General features: G+C 29.9%; 3 protein-coding genes across 3 annotated transcripts; 2 read left to right on the top strand and 1 right to left on the bottom strand.

The window, feature by feature from the left end:
- LOC100159416 (uncharacterized protein C6orf136 homolog) lies at positions 1-2,662 on the top strand. Its single transcript, XM_029487816.1, has 6 exons — positions 1-394; positions 488-766; positions 890-978; positions 1,049-1,273; positions 1,889-1,958; positions 2,020-2,662. The coding sequence occupies exons 1-6, from the start codon at positions 260-262 to the stop codon at positions 2,194-2,196; spliced, it is 975 nt and encodes a 324-aa protein (XP_029343676.1). The 5' UTR covers positions 1-259; the 3' UTR covers positions 2,197-2,662.
- A 2,165-nt stretch (positions 2,663-4,827) lies between these two features.
- LOC100573350 (putative uncharacterized protein DDB_G0271606) lies at positions 4,828-10,545 on the bottom strand. Its single transcript, XM_008184115.3, has 5 exons — positions 10,166-10,545; positions 9,457-10,077; positions 6,967-7,380; positions 5,205-5,397; positions 4,828-5,106 (listed from the first exon to the last, which is right to left on the bottom strand). The coding sequence occupies exons 1-5, from the start codon at positions 10,247-10,249 to the stop codon at positions 4,976-4,978; spliced, it is 1,443 nt and encodes a 480-aa protein (XP_008182337.1). The 5' UTR covers positions 10,250-10,545; the 3' UTR covers positions 4,828-4,975.
- A 524-nt stretch (positions 10,546-11,069) lies between these two features.
- LOC100160109 (probable ATP-dependent RNA helicase DDX10) lies at positions 11,070-17,979 on the top strand. Its single transcript, XM_001948789.5, has 12 exons — positions 11,070-11,363; positions 11,755-11,946; positions 12,020-12,170; positions 13,812-14,055; positions 14,136-14,337; positions 14,409-14,571; positions 15,601-15,784; positions 15,845-16,021; positions 16,094-16,311; positions 16,387-16,604; positions 16,663-17,033; positions 17,109-17,979. The coding sequence occupies exons 1-12, from the start codon at positions 11,265-11,267 to the stop codon at positions 17,248-17,250; spliced, it is 2,361 nt and encodes a 786-aa protein (XP_001948824.1). The 5' UTR covers positions 11,070-11,264; the 3' UTR covers positions 17,251-17,979.
- Positions 17,980-20,894: the final 2,915 nt, after the last annotated feature.

Genomic DNA, 20,894 nt, shown 5'->3' on the forward strand with positions numbered 1-20,894 from the left:
TGATAAGCACTTGTCCATGAATCTTGTGATAACCGTTGTCACATTTTACCAGTCTTTATCAGCGTTCGCAGTTCGCTGTGCACATCTTTTTATTTCTCTTTGCGCGCGCAGTGCCGCCGGCCCTGTGGATTTCGCCGTTCTTCTTTCGATGTAAGTCGATTGTCTCTAAGGAGCGTCACAAACGCCCTACTGGCTTACTAACAGCTCAATTCGGCCCTAGCATTTGGAGCTCGTCAGCGTAGGTTTCCAGTGTGGAACCATGGCCAACTCCGTGCGAAAGATTTACACGAAAATCGGAAACGGTCATCAGTACTTGTTGGGCACGGCCAAAACGTCGGCCTACGGTGGTCACGTCGTGTCGGACACCGTTCAGCAGCACTCGGCCAGACCCCAGGTAATCCGCTCGGCCCTTGACTTTATTGCTCTCCGATGAGGTCACAGTCTTGCAGAGGGTGAGACTACAATGGGGTGGCTCTTTCGTTTTCAGGTCGAGACGACATTGTGCAAAATCAATGCCGAAAATTTGTTCCGTCAGTCACGACCGTTGCTCAACTACATTGTACGACCTGTCAAAAACAAACGGTCTGCAGATGTGGCTGTCGAATGGTTTAACATACACACGAATCCCAAAAACAATGTCTGTAACAGCACTGAGCTTAAACCAGACAATTCTACAAAGTCTAACGAAAATATCGGCACATCAGATTCTAATGGACTACCAAATTTAGAACAGCTCGATCATGTGTATAATAGATTGGGAGAAGATGTAAGTAATCAACCGTATTAATATGTAATATTGCTAAAACGTTGAACTTGTATAGTACTGCTCATACTGTTTATACCTACCTATGTTCAATAATATATTATTCTTTTTAATTTTTTGATATAGTTACCATTAATGTTTAAACAAAATTTGGACTATGCACTATACCATCCCAAATTGGTATTTGAGAATAACATTAGAGGAACAAAGAGTGTGTAAGTAAATAAAGACAAAATAATTACTAAGTACAGAATTTTTAAATTATTATATTTAACCTGATTTTAGAGGGTTAGAATACTTCATGACAACAATTTCTTTACTACGTTTAATGGGCCATATAAAGTATGCTTTTGTAAAATTTGATATATTAAAAATAACCAAACATCCAGAAGACGGAACAATTAAAGTACGATGGAGAATCAAAGGTATATCAGGATTGAAAGTGTTCATGAAGTTTTGGAAATTCAGACTTTGGAATTTGGAACAAGTCATTAAAGAAAACGTTGAATCGTATGTGAATTATTTTTTATCTAATTGCTTAATAAGATTTATTAATAAGTTTATAGATTAACATAGTTATAAATTATACTTATATTAAATCTTCCATACAACAAACTTACAGTTATATACATTTTCTGTTTAACCTAATATTTTTGAGAACCATAATCTTTTTCCCGTAATTCTATTTAACAAATTTCTCTATTATAAAAATGTTTATGGTTGGCTGTTGAGATTTTGTAATATTGAAGTTTCAGTGTAGTGTCATGACATTTTTCAAGGGCAAACACAATTATTATTTTGACAAAAATTACCATGTACTTAAATATTTAATACAAAAATATGCTCTAAACTCCACAATGTTACTATATTACTATAATGTTACTATATTTATGCAATAGTTTAAATAAATATTTGGGTTTAGTTTAGGAATTAAATTACATATTCATTTTCCTATTATTACACAAATTGAAGAATTATCTAACAATGGTTTTTAGGAAAAATTTAAAACTACCAAGATAAAGTAATATTATTATGAATTCCAGCTTTATTATTTAAAACCTATCTGTAACTTCAGTAGTCAATTAATTAATTAATTAATAAAATAATAATCAAATTTTATTCTAGGTGGCATGATGGTTTTTCAGTATTCTATTTAGGATCTGATGGTCAGGTTCATAAGCTTACTGCAGATAAAGTATGTTATTTTTTAAATATTTTGTAATTTTAAGTTTTCATGTTGCCATGTTTATGTTTAGATGCAACCAGATAACGACCCAGTAATAGAGGATAAAAATCCACTGGCTACCAAACTGGCTCTATTTTTAGGACTATCACCGCAGTTGGGTAATTTGGATTGCTTGATTTCATTTGACTCTGAACCGGCAAATGAATTACTTAAGATGGTTATTATGTCCCTAGAAGATGTCATTTAATGTTAATGACAACATATCATAATACTTCATGCCGCGATAAAAAATTAATTACGTTTATGCCATTGAAACCTTATTGCTTGATAATATTTATATTATAATGTGTTGCTGATTTATGTGGCTGTTGTAAGTTTGTTTTGATAATTTATAAAGAAATGTTTGTTAAATGTAAAATAGTAAAATAAGTAGATAGTCAATTTAATCAAACACTGTTAACTTGTTGTAATAAAAAGTTAAGACACAAAATTGCTTACAGAATTACAAAATACTATAGATAAGCATTGCAATTGACGTTTCGTGTAAACCAAACATAAATTAAACGCTTAAATGTTGTACCAAATGTCATAATATTCAATAATGAGTATTTTTGTTTCTTCATATTTTATATTTTATTAATTTGATGTATTTGAGTAAATATGAAACTTTTTGTAGATGATCACACGTTAATAAACTTGTGTCTACAACTGACCATCATGAATATTTTAGATTCTGAGCGGAGCTATGAATGTATTGATTTTACAAAGATGTATGTTTTAGATTCTGAGTGGAACGATTTTGCAATGATGTGTGTTTTTTTATTTTTTTATTTCATTGCCTTTTAGGACAGTAAAAGTGCTTCGATTTTCTTCAACAGTATTTTTTCTGATAGGAAAGTGAATCTAGATGGTTCTTTGGGGGTCAAAAGTAAAAGTTTTTCCAGTAGTTTTCAAAAGCGTCGTGAAAAACAAAAGAAAAATTAAGGAAAATATGGGAATTTTTACGTAAAATCTGTTTTCGAGAAAATTGTTTTTGGTTTTTGGTGTAACTTTAAAACAAATGACCGTAGATACATGAAATTTTCACTGGTTGTTTATATTTCCATTTTCTGTACATGATACAATTTTCAAAATACTTTGAAGTGTTAAGGGACATTTTCAGTTTCTATTTTTTTTAGTTTTTTTTTCTATAAATATCAATAACATTTTATTTGTTTGTTAAAAATACTTGAAAATTTAATACAAGGTTCCTACTATATTGCTACAATGACAAATTGAAAAATATTAAAAATCCTTAGTCAGTTTTTTTTTTTAGCATTTAAAGTTAAAAAATTGACAAAATATGTAAAAATCATGAATATTGGCAAATTATTTTGAGTTGAGAATACGCAAAAATTTTTTTTTAAATCTAAGATTTGAAAATGTAATACAAGATTCCTCATATTAGAAAGTCTAATTAAATTTTTATGAACGTTGAAATTCATATTTTTACAACATTTGATATTTGCTTGATTTCTCATGTGACAATTTTTTTATTTTATTGTAATTAAAAAACAAATGACTAGTTATTTGATGAAAATTTCACTGAATATTCATTTTCTATACACCATAAAATTTTGAAAATATTTTGACTCTGAGCTGTTTCCGGACATTCTCAGTTTTCAATTTTTTAAATATTTTTTTCTATAAATATGAAATATCAATATAATTTTGTAAAAAAGCGTGAACATTTAATGCAAGGCTCCTGATATATTGTTACAATAGCAGTTGAAAAATATTAAAATTACATAGACACAATTTTTTTTTATAAGCATAATATGAAGTTCAAATTTAAAATTGAATAATTATTTTGTAGTTAAAAATTTATAAAATGTTCAATTTTTATATCTAAGGAATGAAAATTTAAAACAAGGCTCTGCATAAATAGGTAAATATATAAATTGCTTTATTCACAATAATATCATCAAATATACTTGGTAACATGCTAATATCATAGGCTGACTGACAGTTTTCGCTCAGAATTTTTTTTCTTATACGATGGTATCATATCATTGAATTCAAATTCAACATTATCCATAACAGTGAACCACTTGTAACCTACTGTACAGCAGAGCGACACCCACTTTCCCATCTTTTTAATATTTATTAACTATGATTCCATCAGTGTTTTGACTTCATTGTTACTACTATACACTTTAAATTTAAATAGTTTAAATAAGATTCTTATTTGTTATAAAGCAAATATTATCTATATGGTAAATCAATGTACACAAATTATAGGTTTGCACAATATTATTGTATAGAGAGCGCCAGTGTAAAGTAAAAAAAAGTAAAGAGTGAATGAAGATGGTGTGTTTTTACAGTTAACGTGAGACAGCTAACTTGAATTTTAACCAGCGTATATTACGAAAAACATATCGACGTCTCTATATCCTTAACTAATGAACCAATTGACTTGAAGTGTACGCATATTGATCAGACAACTACAGCCTGACAAATATGTAAATGTATTAGTATAGTTAACTGCTTGAAACGCTATTTTTTCAATAATTTAGTTCCTACCCATATCACTATTTTTCCTTTGATGAATAGAAAAATATAGTTTTATACATTATTCAGAATTTTAATAAACGATGATGGATATCCTAATAAAAAAACACCGATAAGTAAATATGTCATTGGAGAAAATTTGTTATATCAAAAAGAGGCTTAGTAATTTCCTAAATACTTTAGTATGGAAGTATTTATAATTGTTTGTATTTAATGAAGTGTGTTTATTAAATACCAATAATTTAACTTAACTAATAACTAATAAGACATTTTATATAAAAAAAAAATCAGTTTAGAATAATTTTAACAATGTAAGCTAATTCAAAACTTTTTAATGATGAAAAAATATTGTTTTATTAATAAAGTAAGTCTTACATTTATCCAATTTTATATTAAACAGCCCTTTAAGTGGTGTTCTTAACAACTAAAAATTCTGAACATTAATGCTGGTGACATGTAACAAAATAACATTTAAATTAGTATTTTTTACTGGCAACTTTCTTGATAAGTGCTGTTCGTTGTTTATGTGCTTCTGTGATTGGCGCTTTTTTGTACGGTTTCAATTCATCAGTGCCAAAACCAGGTATCCACATATTCAAGTACCGTTCTGTAAAACATTTACAATGGTTATAGATTTTGTTCAAATTTTAATAAAATCATTTTACATTCGACATGTTTTTAAAAATTATTTATTTCAATAGTAACCTAAGTAAATTTGGACGTCTTTAACTTCAACAATATTTGATTTTCTATGTTTAGCGAATACGCATGCTGCTTTGACTAATTCGTTGACAAAATCGTCAGATAACTGTAACATAAGATCTTCTACGTCCTCTTCTAGCTGTTCATTTGGATCTACTTCTTTGACGAGTTCACGCAAACGTGCTTTTGTTAACAACTGTGAAAAAAAAAAACATGAATAATATGTTTTATTAAGTTACTTCATATTATAATGCAAAAAATAGTTAAACAAGTGATGTCTTGTTTTGATTTTTACAGTAACGATTTTTTACAACTAGTCTGAGGAGTCTTTATCAACTAGTCTGAGGTGAGTTCATCCCACATGGCTTTTTTTAGATACTAAATTATATTTTAGATGTAAAAGACACAAAGCCGAGCCGACAATCATAACTAGGAAGCTATTTATAAACAGACACATTGCACAATGAATTGCAATAATAGTTCATGTATTTTCTTATGCCATTAAACTAACCTCTAGAAATAATTCAATTGGTCGGAAAATGGGCTTTGAGTGTACTCCTTAATGAATTATTTTATTTTACAAAAAACCTACATATATAATAAATAATGGTACTTAGTTGTCAATCTATATTAAATATTTTAATGAATAAATTACATAATTGCATAATTAGACATTTTTATATTCCTATAAATATAAATACTATTCATTTTTTTACTTTTTTTAATTTAATGACATTTTAACATAATTTATTGTGTATCGATAACAATATAAAACATATAAGTATCTATCAAATTTAGTAATAAACTATTTTTTAAAAGTTAAATTCCCTATATATTATAACAAAGTAGATTGAATAAATGTAATATTTTGGCTAAATTAATAGTTTTTCAATTACTTGTTTAAATGTGACGAGTAAATGAACCTGAACAGGTTCTAATAAGACATAAATGGCACAGCATGACACCACATAAATACAAACAATAGGCTCCAAAATCATAACTTGATAAAATAAGTTTGGTTTATTCAACACATAAAAGTACATCTATTGAACAAATGTGGGTAGGTATGTTGTTGAGCAAGTCGTTCCAGTAAACTGTCCGGCCATTGCAATTTCATAAAGTGAGATTTATTTGCAAAGTTTTCCTGAAATGCTTAGGTTGTTACTTGTATCATCTACATAACTACACTAGTGTTTGTGTGCTCGTTCTGGAACTGAGATAAGTCATAATTCAAAATGTGGTCGAATCAAAAACTATTCACAGATTTAAATATTTCTTCTGTTGGCATATCTGGAGGGGTAAATGATACTTTTGAACTCCTCCAGTATAATTTAAGGGGGTCAAGTGCTGCTGATTTGGTCACTGTAGTTTCTGAATTTTCTGCTAGCTATAATTGTACACTAGTGTTTAATATGCGGGCAATATTAGAGTAAAAATCAATAAATTCTTAATTTTGAGAAAAATAATTTATTTGTCGCAAAATTAAACGATTTTTTTTTTTAATTTCTGATATAGTTTTCCATTTATTTCAGTAAAGAGGTGTAGGTACCTACTTAAAATATTTAATTAATCCAAAAAAAAACATTAACTTGATTTTTACAAAATGTTGATAATTTTGTAGTAAGTACTGCTTTTACTAGTAGCAGGGCAGATATATAGTGGAGACCGATGTGTAGTCTATTACTACTTTTATGATAAACAATTTTAACAACTTATATCGACTTATATGTGATAGGTTGATAGGGTTATTTAGAAAAATACATACTGCTGCATCGTCTGTATTCAACAAATTTTTAATGGTAATTTGTTGTGATGGTTGCTGTTGTTGTGGTGTTTGTAGCTGCTGCGATGATGGTTGCGGTTGCTGTGCCATTTGTTGTTGTGGCTGCTGTACTGTTTGTTGCTGCTGCTGCTGTGACGGTAGTTGTTGTTGTGGCTGCTGTACCGATTGTTGTTGCTGCTGTACCACTTGTTGTTGTTGCTGCTGCTGCTGCAGTACTACTACTTGTTGTTGTTGTTGCTGTTGCTGCTGCTGTTGTGTCGGTAGTTGTTGTTGCTGCTGTTGTGTTGATAGTTGTGGTTGCTGCTGCTGCTGCTGCTGCTGCTGTGTCGGTAGTTGTTGCTTCTGTTGTAACGGTAGTTGTTGTTGTTGTTGCAGCTGTTGATGTTGCTGTGGTTGCTGTACACAAATAAAAGTCAATAATAAATAATTTATTCGCTTAACTGTATTCTGTAGAAATGTAGAATTCGTAACAAAACCATTTTGAATTTATAGACAATGTTATAGTGTAGTTTACATTTTATTTTTAGAACATCTTATCAGTATCAATACCTACTTATTACCCCCACTGATTTGCAGATTATTACAATCAGGTGTTTTTAATATTTTAAAACAACAATTTTAAATTTAGGTATTTTAAACTTTGAAGTTTGAACATGATTTTGAAGTTCTGAAATTTTTACCTAAACATCCAAAAAAATTTGACCTACTTTTTCCAACCATTAATTGATTTGCTTGCCATTAAAACATGCAAAACCACACATTTTAAAGAAAAATTTAGAATACAGATGAGACATTACAAAATTTGAATACACATGGCTCAATAAATTGTTTGCATTTTTCTTTTCAAATCTTCAATACTTGATGGCAAATCGAGAAATGTTTTCGTTTTAAAGCTGTTTGAGCGAATGACTCCACGTCACAGCCTGGCGCTAATATACCTATACATAGGTACTCTCGTACTGACAAAAATTAGTTTTTTAAAACATAATAAGTGCATGTTGCCCAGGTTGAGATGCGGAATATACGAATAAATACCATTATGTTGAAAAATAATACAATCATTTTTAAAAAATTCAATATTTCCCAGGAATACATTTGTGCATTTATATTTCATATATTTCACATTATACACAATGCTTGATTTAGAACCGGTGCCGCCCTAGGCCCTTTTAAATGGTCCCTGGGCCCCTACCTCGAGAAAAAAAAAATGTAGTATTTATTACCTACTAATAAATTTATTTCATTGTAAACAAATTAGGTCAGTAGTAACTATAAACAATACTAATAATTATAAATTCTAATAAGTAATAATACATTTTTTTTTCAATTTCTTACAAAATTTGCCGGCCTAGGCGTAAATTCGGCCCTGATTATAAGTGCATAGGTTAATGTTACGTATCTGTTCAAAATTGAGTGTTCATGAAATTACATCACTAACATGTTTGACATCCCGACAAACTATGAAATATGCATCAATTTGTATTTGATTCAGACCCTGATACAAGTCAGTACTTAATTACTTATACCTATATTTGAAATTGGTAAAAATTTTCTACATATTTAAGGACCACAAAAAGTTTGCGGATATAACCAAGTTATCAGTTCAAGCAGAAGTGCATTCCTGCAAAAATTACAAATATTAAATACCTAGTTATAACTTCAAACTAACTCTGACCACCAAATCTGATTTTTACACTAAAAAATAAATTATCCTTAAAAAAATTAATGAAAATAGTGGTTAAACGTTTTAAAGTATAAAAGTTTCAATAGTTAAACCATACTATATACTATTAATAACAAAACTAAAAAGATTGTATTTTCCATAACAATGGATATAATGACTGATTGTCCAAAAAATCTTCAAACATTTTAATTAAATAATTGTATTGTATCTTTTTGAATAGTAAAAATAGAGTTAAAAATGATTAGAAGTTAGAAGTTATTTCTGCTGGCTACAACTTAATAACCAAACTAATGTCAGTAGTGTAATTGAGGAGGCATTAACCCTCCATGAAATTTCAAGAAAAATTTTAAAGTTGTTTCAGTATTTCGCGAACGGATTGCATAAGAGTAGGTATAAGATGGATGTACTACAATTTTAATAAGTTGCCGCTGAAGTGAAAAAGTCTAAAATGTTATATACCACAACATTACCATACCAAACGTATGAGGGATTACTAGAGTTATCCCTTCCCAATATGACAAATTATCAGCCCTTCTATCCCCAAGAAAAATCCTGGCTATGTTACTCAATGAAGTGGCCGTGTGTAAAGAATTAAGAAATTTAACTACATGACAATTAGGTATAAATGTATAAAATTATGTTATATTTGTTTTTAAAGTTATAATTTGCAGCCACGATTAAACATAGTACCTATTATGTTTAATTGTGTGTGCAACTAAGCCAGTGTCCCAGAGGACTATGGTATTAGAAACATTAAAATGTTTAGTTTGATAAAACAGAATTCTTACTTGTTGCAGCTGCTGTAGTAATTGTGGTTGCGGTAGCTGTTTTATTTGTTGCTGTTGGTGATGTTTTATTTGTTGTTGTTGTATTAACAGTTGTTTCTGTTGCATTTGTTGGATCTGTTGCTGTTGGAGTTGGATTTGTTGCTGTTGTGTCGATAGTTGCTGCTTCTGTTGGAGTTGTTGCTGCTGTTGAAGTTGTTGCTGTTGCTGTTGCAGTTGTTGCAATTGTTGGAATTGGAGATGTTGCATTACAATATTTTGCTGGTTGGTTGTCACTACCGAAGGGTTATTGAGCACGGAGATTGTTGACACAGGAGTGCTATTAAGAGAAGTGACTGTAGACACTGTCGTTTGGTTAACATGTATGACCGGAGACATGGGCGGATTGATGAGTGGAGCGATTGTCGATATAGTTGAACTGATGAGAGGTGCAACTTGAGGTACCAGTAGATTGCTGTGAGTAACAGATGTCGTGGACGGTTTATTATTGAGAGCCACCACTGTCGGAGACAGTTTGTTGGTTGACGGCGTCGATGAGCTTAGAATTGGCGCGACTGCAGAAACTGGTGGATTGACGATGGGCGCGATTTCCGTTGGTGCCATTTCAACATCGGTAGTTTGAGCCTAAAACGTATGAAGCATAAAATCACCATCGGCAGGGATTCAAATATATGAAAATCATCAAACACAAGCCATCAGCAGTAACACTTACCACTAATTGATCAATTTCGTCGTCCGTTTCCATTGGCATCGAACTCCCGACGTCGCTATCGACCGCACCACTTGAGCTCATCATGTCGTCGACGCGAATTGTGTTTGCCAGAAATTTTACAGAAGTTGGCCCTCTACCGACCAGTGGCTTCGTCGACGGACGAGATCGTCTGCGAACGGGACGGAATAATATATAATATTCGATTTGTCAAAAGAGAATAATAATATTATAATAAATTGTAATATTCGACTTAGAAAAGTAGCAAAGGGTTTTTTGACTCTTTTCGTCTTTTGATACTATAGTGTTTATTATAAGTTATGTAATCACAATAATATACTCTATGTAATCACGGACTATCTTTTTCAAAAGATAGTAAGGTATAATCACATATATACTGGAAACGACATGTTTGAAAAGGACCTCACCCAATATTTTCAGCGCTACCGGTGGTTTTATTCGGCTTTAAATTGTCTATCTCTTGTCGGTGTTTTATACAGCCAGGGGTACGACACTGCGTGTATTGGCAAAATCGGGTGACTGTGGCCTTGGACATGGTCTCCAGGGGGGCGTGGCATATGTTATCATTTAAATAAATCATTTCAACATCATTGTCACAGTCCACAGAATAATAATAATGCCCATTGGCCATTGCCTTGTATCCGTTTTTAAGATTTCGTAACAAAGAGGGATACACGTTGCCAACATTCTATCAGATTACGGATACGGTACAATTTATAGAGTCCAATACTTCATACCGTAGGGATACGTAAACCCACACAGCTGACCGAGTGTCTATTCTATATTGTTCTGTGATACAGCTGATGATGATGATGGCGTTGTTGTTGTTATATTCTGTGCTTTAATCATGGTACCGTGTGATAACCATGATGTAGATAACATTTTATCACGGTTTGAAATCGCAGACTTCTGTAGTTGAATAGCTCTAATGTTCTATAGGTGCCTACTACACGTGTATGAATACTGAAGAAGTCTGTGTTTTTTCTACATTTATGTTTACAACTGTTAATACTTGATTGTTGACTGCCTAAGCCTTTAGTACTAATTTCTAACAGTCTCGTCGACAACCGATTTGTTCAAAATGGTGTACAAAAAACGGAAAATAAAAGTTTTTAGATCAAAAAAAAAGAAGGAGTCTATTGATGTCGTGATCGGCAAACTCAAGGAATCGTACGAGCAGGTAACATATTTTTATGCACTTCGTACTGACGTTATTTTTCATCAACATAGGTTTCTACGATTTATGGACATTTATCGATTGTTTTTATTTTTACAACAAAAATAATATGAAATCAATAAATCTACAAATACCTAAACTATCATGTTTGGGTATTGGTGATTGTCCCTTATTTGTCTGCTGTATTTACAGCAGTGTTTGTCCGTGACATGATAATTTATGCTGCAGGGGTGGTTAAAAATATTTACTTAAGTGTGGTTGAGGGGATCGTGTATTGTATATTTTTTGATTTTTTAGAGCTACGAGTCTGTTAGTACTCTATATTAATTGTATGTGTGTATTACTATGCTGTAGGACATAATATAAAATTTGACTCAATTATTTTTTTTTTTAGATTGATCCAAATGCTATTGAAAAATTTGAACATTTTCCCTTGTCGGCACCAACATTAAAGGGATTGAAAGATAACAAATACTTTGTGCCTACTGAAATACAACGTGAAAGCATTGGTTATAGTCTACGTGGTGAGGATATATTAGGTGCAGCAAAGACTGGTAGTGGTAAAACACTAGCCTTTTTAATACCGGTAACTAAACCTGTGCTACTACTAGAAACATTTAAAGTCGTTTTAGGTATCATAATATTGTTAAATTGATTAGGTATTGGAAATATTGTATTGTAACAAATGGAATCGTACTGAAGGATTAGCAGCACTAATCATAACTCCTACCAGAGAATTAGCATATCAAATATTTGAAACGTTACGTAAGATTGGTATCCACCACGATTTTTCTGCAGGCTTAATCATTGGTAAGTGTCACATTTTACAAAATATAAATGGTGTAGAGGCAAAATAGAGTCAACAAACAATATGGATCTTAAATTAAGTAATTGCTATAAAATAGTGTAGATAACAAAATAGTAAGTTGAAATCAGAAATACCTATTTTCCAGCTATTCTTGTTAAGAAAATATTGTATCATCATAATAATTTATTGAAGGCAGAGACGGATTGGAATTTCGGACTGGCCCGGGAAAATAACTTATATAAATAAGCAGTCCACTAGCCAGTCATGTATATCACTGTATGTATGGTTTGTGAATCATACTGAGGATGTTAATTTTAGTCATTTAAATGTTAGGTTTTATGGTGTATTTATAGTTTCTAAAAAAATGTTTTGTAACAATATATTAATGAGGTTTGCATAGACAGGTAAAAGATATAATCTAGTTCATAGTTGTAATTAGATGTAATTTTTAGTTAAAAATCACTTTCCCTGCTTTAAATATATGCCTAGGTACACTAGGTATTATTTGAAAAATACTACAATATGACCTATTTACTTTCATAGTAGCAACAGACAATACTAAGAATACAATATTACATATTAGTATAAAAGATACTGATTAATAAAATCAACCTTTATGGCTTTAACAATACAATGTATTATAGATTTTACTGTCCACGGAGGTGGATATTATTAGTTATTGTTATTACTTATCTTGTTACTTATTATTCAGTTTTTATTATACTGTTATAATAATATATATTATTTATATTAGCTATTAGCTTATTACTCTTTAGTTTGTTGTTTTGTAAATTGAAATTCTTGATATGAGAAACAATTACAAGATACTAATAAAAAAAAAAATGAAAAACCGCCTATACCTTGTTGGTTTGCAACAGGCGATTCCCGTTGTTCCCGATGGGCAGCGTAATAAAAACTTCAAGGCTAAATATAAAATTTCAGATGAATTAATTGCACTCAACCTATAGAACTATCTGTATAAAATATATTATACATTATTTATCATTTATTTTCAAACTTACATACATTTTTATATTATTTCATTTTCTCACTTAAAGCAATAAAAAATATAATTTTTTTTTGTACAGTTAATATATAGTCCTAAACTTAATAATGACTCATGAATTTTTTATTTTAATTACTTAATTTTTTTATTTTAGTGTTTGCTATATTATGTTGTCAATACATTAAGTGTTTTCATCGTTTTTGAACTTTGGGGAATGATGTTTAAATTTAGGCAGTCTTACCGATTGTTTAATGTCTACTTATTGTAAAGGAAATTGATTTTTCGTAATTTGTTTGTGGTTTTTCCCATGGCATTAAATAACTATTGAGAAAATCAAATAATTACCTCTCCAAAGTACCATCTTGATCCAATTTTCTAAAAGATAAGATACTATAATATGTTGAAATCAAAGCACACCTTCTGGTAGAAATTTTGTATACAGCATAAAAAAAAAAAAAATTTAAAAAAAATAAAAATAAACACCATTGTAAGACCACTAGCTTCCTTGCTCCACTCAGAATCTAAAAATTATCCAATCAAATAGGTACACCTTTTGTATACAATATTTCGAACAAAATGTAATTTGGTTATTTATTAATATGTTATTATATATATATATATTTTGAATGTCTTTTAGGTGGCAAAGATTTGAAATTTGAGCGCAAACGTTTAGACCAATGTAACATAATGATTTGCACACCAGGTCGCTTATTGCAGCATATGGACGAAAATCCACTTTTTGACTGCTCTAATATGTTGGTATTAGTGTTGGATGAAGCTGACCGATGTCTTGATATGGGGTTTCAGCAGACTATGAACAGTATTATAGAGAATTTGCCTCCCGAAAGGCAAACACTTCTATTTTCAGCCACTCAAACCAAGTAGGCAATCTGAGCATAAATACATATTATATGAAGTATAATATATTTACTGAAAATTAATTACTTATATTGTACTTCAGATCTGTGAAAGATTTGGTAAGACTCAGTTTGAGTAATCCTCATTTAATTTCTGTTCACGAAGACTCCGAGCACAGTACTCCATCAGGCTTAGTACAAAGTTACATGGTATGTGATTTACATGATAAAATGAGTCTACTATGGTCTTTCATTAAAAATCATTTGCACCATAAAGTGCTCGTGTTTATGTCAAGCTGTAAACAGGTAAGAGTAGTATAATTCAGCCAATAAGATATGGAATATGTAATAGTAATGGAGACTATTTGTTGTTCTAGGTTAAATATTTTTATGAAATATTATGTAAACTACGACCGGGTACTAGTCTATTAGCACTGTATGGTACTATGCATCAGACAAAACGTATGGCTGTGTATGAGTCATTTAGTAGAAAACAACGTTCAGTTCTCTTCGCTACAGACATTGCTGCTCGAGGACTTGGTAATTAAATTAGTTTTTTTTTTAAATGAATGCTTATTAAAAACAAAAATTATGTGAATATATTTTACACTTTTTAAAAACAGTAGGTAAACTGTTTATAGATTAGCTTGTTCAATAAAATATTTCAAGTGATAGATTTGTGTAACCATTAATACTATAATAAATAATAAATAATATTTGTTATTAAAACATAATAATATCATTGTTGATATCAGTTATTTTTGTAATATTTAAACTAGTGTTTCCCAACCTTTTTTTACACCACGGACCACTTCGACAATGTTTTATAGGTCGCGGACCACCTCAATTTTACTAAAACTAGGAAGACAAAAATACATAAAACTATTGAAAAATGTTAATTTTTACTATTTTACTTTACATTTTATTACTATACTTCACTAATATATACTTAACTATACTAAATAATTTTCTTAGTGTGATTTTTGTAACCGTTATAATCGATACTCATTAAGTATAAATATATAAGCAACGATGTTTGCAATTGACATAATTATTATCGTTCACGATAATAGTATAATTTATTACTCTGATACCTACACAATTATAAAAGTGGAAAATACTTATCAACAACGATGAGATAACTGTATATTACGGTAAAACGGTATAACCGTATACAGCGTATAATATTTTACGGTTTCTCAATAAGTCGTAATGTTTTTTGCTATTAAAAAAAAAAAAAAAAAAATTGTAATAGAAATCAAAAAAAAAATATATGGTACTGCGGACCACTTATGACTGGCCCACGGTTGGGAAACACTGATCTAAACAAACTATTTTAATTGTGATCTACATAACTTATTATTTTTTGAGGTTAACTCAAATAATGGACACGTATCTCTTAAAGTATATATTTATCATGGATTTAATAGATAAAATTAGATACATGCTATAATATTTTATTGTAGGTATTAACATTTTAAAATTTAATAACAGAAGTGAGATATAAAATTAATTATTTAGATATAATATAGGTTATATGTGTGTACATTAATTTTGTTTTTTATTTAGATTTTCCTGCTGTTAATTGGGTTGTTCAGTTGGACTGTCCAGAAAATGCAAATGAGTATATTCATCGTGCTGGTAGGACAGCCAGATTTCAAAAGTCTGGAGAATCATTGCTTGTACTATTGCCATCTGAATTAGCCATTTTAAAACAGTTGGAAAATAAAAAAATTCCAATCTCAGAAATAAAGTAATTACATAAAAATATTTAAAAAAATGTATTTTAGCTTTATCAAATATTTACTTACAGAGTTAATCCTAATAAATTGACTTCAATCCAACGGACATTGGAAGCAACTTTAGCAAAAGATCACATTTTGAAAGAATCGGCTCAGCGTGCTTTTGTTTCTTATATAAAATCTGTATTTTTAATGAAAGACAAAAGTGTATTTGATGTTTCAGCTTTGGATACAGATTCATTTGCTAGGTAAATACTACACTCCCCAATTTTTTAAATAAAATGTTTGGTAGTTAAATTTAATTTTAATGTCCGTAAAAGTTCATTAGGTTTAGCGATTCCACCACGTGTAAGATTTTTACAAAAATGGAAAAAAGCTAAAGAAGCCAAGAAAAAAGAAAAGGATACAATTGCTCAAACTGTGGTTGAAGACCTTAATGAGAAATTGAACAAATCATCTGATTCTGAAATTTCAGATGACGAACCGGAACCTCAGGCCTATCAATCATCTGTTAAAGATTCGTATAACTTTCATGATGGTAATTGTAAATTTTTCAAATTTTAAACTAAACATATTTGGGTGTTAACTATTTATATAATTTTTATTTAATAAGATGATAATAGTGATGAAGAAAACGATGATTTATTTACTGTAAAACGAAAAGATCATAATATCATAGAAACTGACGACTTTGAAGATGAAGTAGAATTAGCAACTGATACTTTGAATAAAAAGAAAAAAAAACCTTTAACCAAAGCGGCAGTAGCAAAAAAAATGATTAAAAAACAAATCAAACCAAATCAGAAAACTGTTTTTGATGAAACTGGAGAAGTATGGTATTTATTTTATTAATTCACTGTACATAATAATTGATAAAAAATTTTTTTAGGCGGTACTGGACAAGGCTAAAACAAAAGTTTCACAAATGGCTCGAGAATATGAGAATAATAGCGAAAAGGGTGGTATTGATATAGAACAAGCCAAGCAAATGTTGCGTGAAGAGGATGTGTATGATAAACAATTATTTCGAGAGAAGGTTAAAGCACAACATAGAGAGGAAAAGAGGAAAGCGAAAGAAGAAGCTAAAAGAGCTGAAATGGAGGATGCAAGTTCTAGTGATGAAGCATCTGTTGATCTATCGTGGCTACCTGATCCAGATAAGGTTTATGGCAAACAAGATAGCGGTGATTCTGAAGATGATTTTGATTCTAACTGTGGTTCAGAATCTGAAGTTGAAGATGATTCATCAAATATTCACCGGTATGATTTTGAGTATTATTTGTTTACGTTTTTGTTATTATTTGTTCATTAATGTTTGTTTTTATATTATCACAGACCACCTAAGCGGAAATTATTGACTAATAAAACCAATATTAAGAAACGAAGGAAAATCGAAGAAGACTTAGATGAACCCGTGGACACAGGTTTGAGTCTAATGGAAGATGAAGAATTAGTGCTTAAAATGTTGGATGTATAACTTTTTGTTATATTATTATGAATTCCTTTTTATTAACTGATATTGATATTTATTAATTGATTGGTCTTATATAAATGTAATCAATTTATGAATGTGTTTTATTTTGTAATTTTGTAATTTAGTATGATTTTTATTTATTTTGAGCCCACGTTGTTTTTCATTTATATGGTATATATTAATCAAGAAATACAAAATTATTTATCATAGGTTTTAAATTCTCCTCGAAAATATAGCAGAAAAACTCCATCTATGATGACAATTATTTTACACCATTTGGCATGTAGTGTCCATTCGAACAATAAAGTGGTTGCTAGTTTTTGATAAAACATGAAGTATGAATATTTCATCTATATATCTCATTAGTTATAAAAATTCATGAGACACTTCATATCGTACAGAAATTTCAATTGACAGTGCAATGGTATGAAATCGATTTTTGGTACCTACTGGTAAACTCATGAGTTTTCCTATCAGAAAATAAACTGTTGAAGAAAATCCAAGCGTTTTTACTGTTTTGAAAGGAAGACACAGTCAACACTCGAGTACTAGACAGTCGACAGACACAAGTAAATAAATAATAAAATAAAAACGCACATTATTGTAAAACCAATACATTCATTGCTCCGCTGAGAATTTAAAATTGTATGAATTACTAACTCAAAGTTAAATGAAAATTGTTCTGATTTTTATGCATTTCATCAAAATTATATTTTAAAATATTTAAGAAAATATTTTTACTGTATTTTCGATATTTTTAAATTTAATAATAGGAACAACTTATGATCGACATTGTATTCAATTTTCTAACTTTTTGACCAAGCGAAAATATCGACATATAAATTAGAAAAACAACATAAGATAAAAAATTTCATTATCTTAGATATATTAAATATATCTAATATCTATAGTATAAAATCTAATTAAATAGACATATAGTGAACATTTTTATTTTATGTAGTTTTTTCTACTTTATATGTCGATATTTTCGTCTGGTCAAAAAGTTGGGTACCTAATTGAATACAGTTTACAGTTATTATTTTTTTTTCCCGACTCTATTTATTAAGAAAAGTGGATGTTTTGGCATTCTTAAACTATCGTGAAATAATACAACTAAATTTAAAAAAAAATTGGCTGCACGTGTACCTTCTTTGAGAAATAACGAATAACGTGATAACACCGTGATAAACACGTACAGTAGAACTTCGATTAACCGTCACTCGATTAACCGTCACTCTCTGTTATCCGTCATCGGTCACCGCCGAAAAAAAAATAATTATCTTCAAAATAATCAAAAAAACAAACTAAAATGACAGATTTTTTTTATAATATGTGTGGTATGGTACAATGTAAGTATTTTTTTTTTTTTTAAGTACACACGTAAAATATGATAAATATATAATATAAATATAAAATATAATAAATGTGTGTATGTATATGTATTTACACGTTTTTTTTGCAAAATTTCCGTTAACCGTCTATTCGATTAACCGTCAAAGCCCCGGTCCCGACAGTGACGGTTAATCGAAGTTCTACTGTATCTACTAATTTCATTTCTTCGTACAATCTAGATGTCAATTAATTTTACAACAGTTTTGTCACAAAGAGACTCATAAAATCTCACGTTACTTACGTAATATCTGGCAAATAGGGGTGGGGGAATTTAGGCGCCAAGCCTCTACCAAAAATTTTAACCAACCTCCCAAATATTTTCTAAATTGTATCTATGCTATTCGATATTATAATAAGGCTTCAACATCCCTAAATCTCAAACGCTATTTGAACCTATGCTACATACCCAAGAGTATTTTTTAGAAGTATTTAAGAATGTTACCCAAATATAATTTTTCTCGAAAATTTTACGTACTTACCTAAAAATAAAAATAATACAAAATATACACAAATAATCTAAAAATTTGTCAAATATACACTTCCTAAAATATGACGAAATATGCAAAGTCAAACTTTGTATTTAATTTTGCAATTTCATAAAACAAATTTATAATTCACCTATATAGAATAATCTATGATCACTACAAGAAAAATTACAAATGCAAGAAGTCCTGAACCCTAGTCATTACTCATAAGTCATTGAATTGAAAAGGACTATTCTACAGTTGAAGAAGGGGGGGACTTAGGCACTTGGCAATGTTCAATACTTAATTGTTAAGATAAAACATAAATATATAAATTACCCAAGTGTTATTATTATTTATTAACCAAGAAATGTTTTTGAATGTTATTCGAATATGATTTTTCCCGAAAATGTTACGTGTATGAAAATAAAAATAATACAAAATATACACAAATATATTACACTAATAAGCCAGAAATTGTTCAAATATGCATTTATTCTTAAGTATGACAAAATATCCAAAAATATGCAAATTCAAATTTTGTATTTAATTTTGACATTTCTTAAAACAAATTTATAACTTACTTTTTTTTCCCGTATGTCATCGCTACATGTGAGCCGGACTGTTTTCACATAGCTTAGCCCCCATGTAGCATCGTTATATTAGGTTAATAATTTATAAAAATTTGATTGATCTCACGTGTCAAAGTTTCTTTTCCACAACGAAGAGGTAGGTAGGTAGGTAGATATATATATATATATAAATAGACAAATAGTAAACTACGAACATTATGAGAGCTATTCTTTACAGTTGGCAAAGCCTCATGGGGATAGCCGGAAAGCGTATTATCTCCTCACATAAATTTAAATGTATAGCAATTATTATTAATTTCATCCAATAATAATCTCGGCCGACCTAAGTCCGCCGCCCTAGACCTCGCGTCCAATGCTCGGACTGGCCTAAAAGTCTCTTCTGTCTCCTTGGTGTTTATTATTATTTATAATTCATCTTTTTACGATTTTTTTTACCTAATCTATATAGTAACCTATCACAACTAAATTATGATTTTCGTTCCGCTGCTGAGAATTGTAATCCTGAGTTATATCATAGATATTATAGTTTATATAAAGGATAGGCTCAGTGGCGTCATTCCAGTTTTCAATAGAGGGGGGGGGGGCAAAAGTTTTGATCAGCCCAAATGGGTAGGTAACTTAAAAAAATCCACTCCCTTTGTTTCCAAACACGTCGCATATCTACTTACAAATTACTATTCCACATCTCACATAATTTTATAATTTAAATATTATTTACCTGCTCTAATCGTTGCAACCCATTTTATTAACTATAGGTAAAAACATAATTTGCAAATATAAGACAGATAGCAGATATTTTATAAAAATGTTGTACAATAATGTACATAAAAATTAAAACTCTGTAAACTAGTATTATTTTAAGTTACAATAATATGTTATTACTTATTATTATTGCTTCCTTCGTGGTTCAAGTTTTTCTGTTTTTTTAAACATATTAGAAATTGTTTGCAATTCTTTCGCGAATTTCTCTAACTTATTTTTTTCGGCTCGTTAATTTAATGCCACACTGACCATTTTTTTCTTGTTCATATTAAAAAAAATAGTGGAAACACGCCGAAAAATTAAATTTTAATATACCTACTAAACTATATTCAACACGATAGAGAATAGTACACAGTGCACTACTGTCATAAAGTCACTGAAGTCTAAAATCAATGATAAATATCAAATAAGAGTGCCGTCGGTTATTGTTTTTAAA

The sequence above is a fragment of the Acyrthosiphon pisum genome, chromosome A1, assembly GCF_005508785.2.
Source record: "Acyrthosiphon pisum isolate AL4f chromosome A1, pea_aphid_22Mar2018_4r6ur, whole genome shotgun sequence".
NCBI classification, from domain to species: domain Eukaryota; kingdom Metazoa; phylum Arthropoda; class Insecta; order Hemiptera; family Aphididae; genus Acyrthosiphon; species Acyrthosiphon pisum.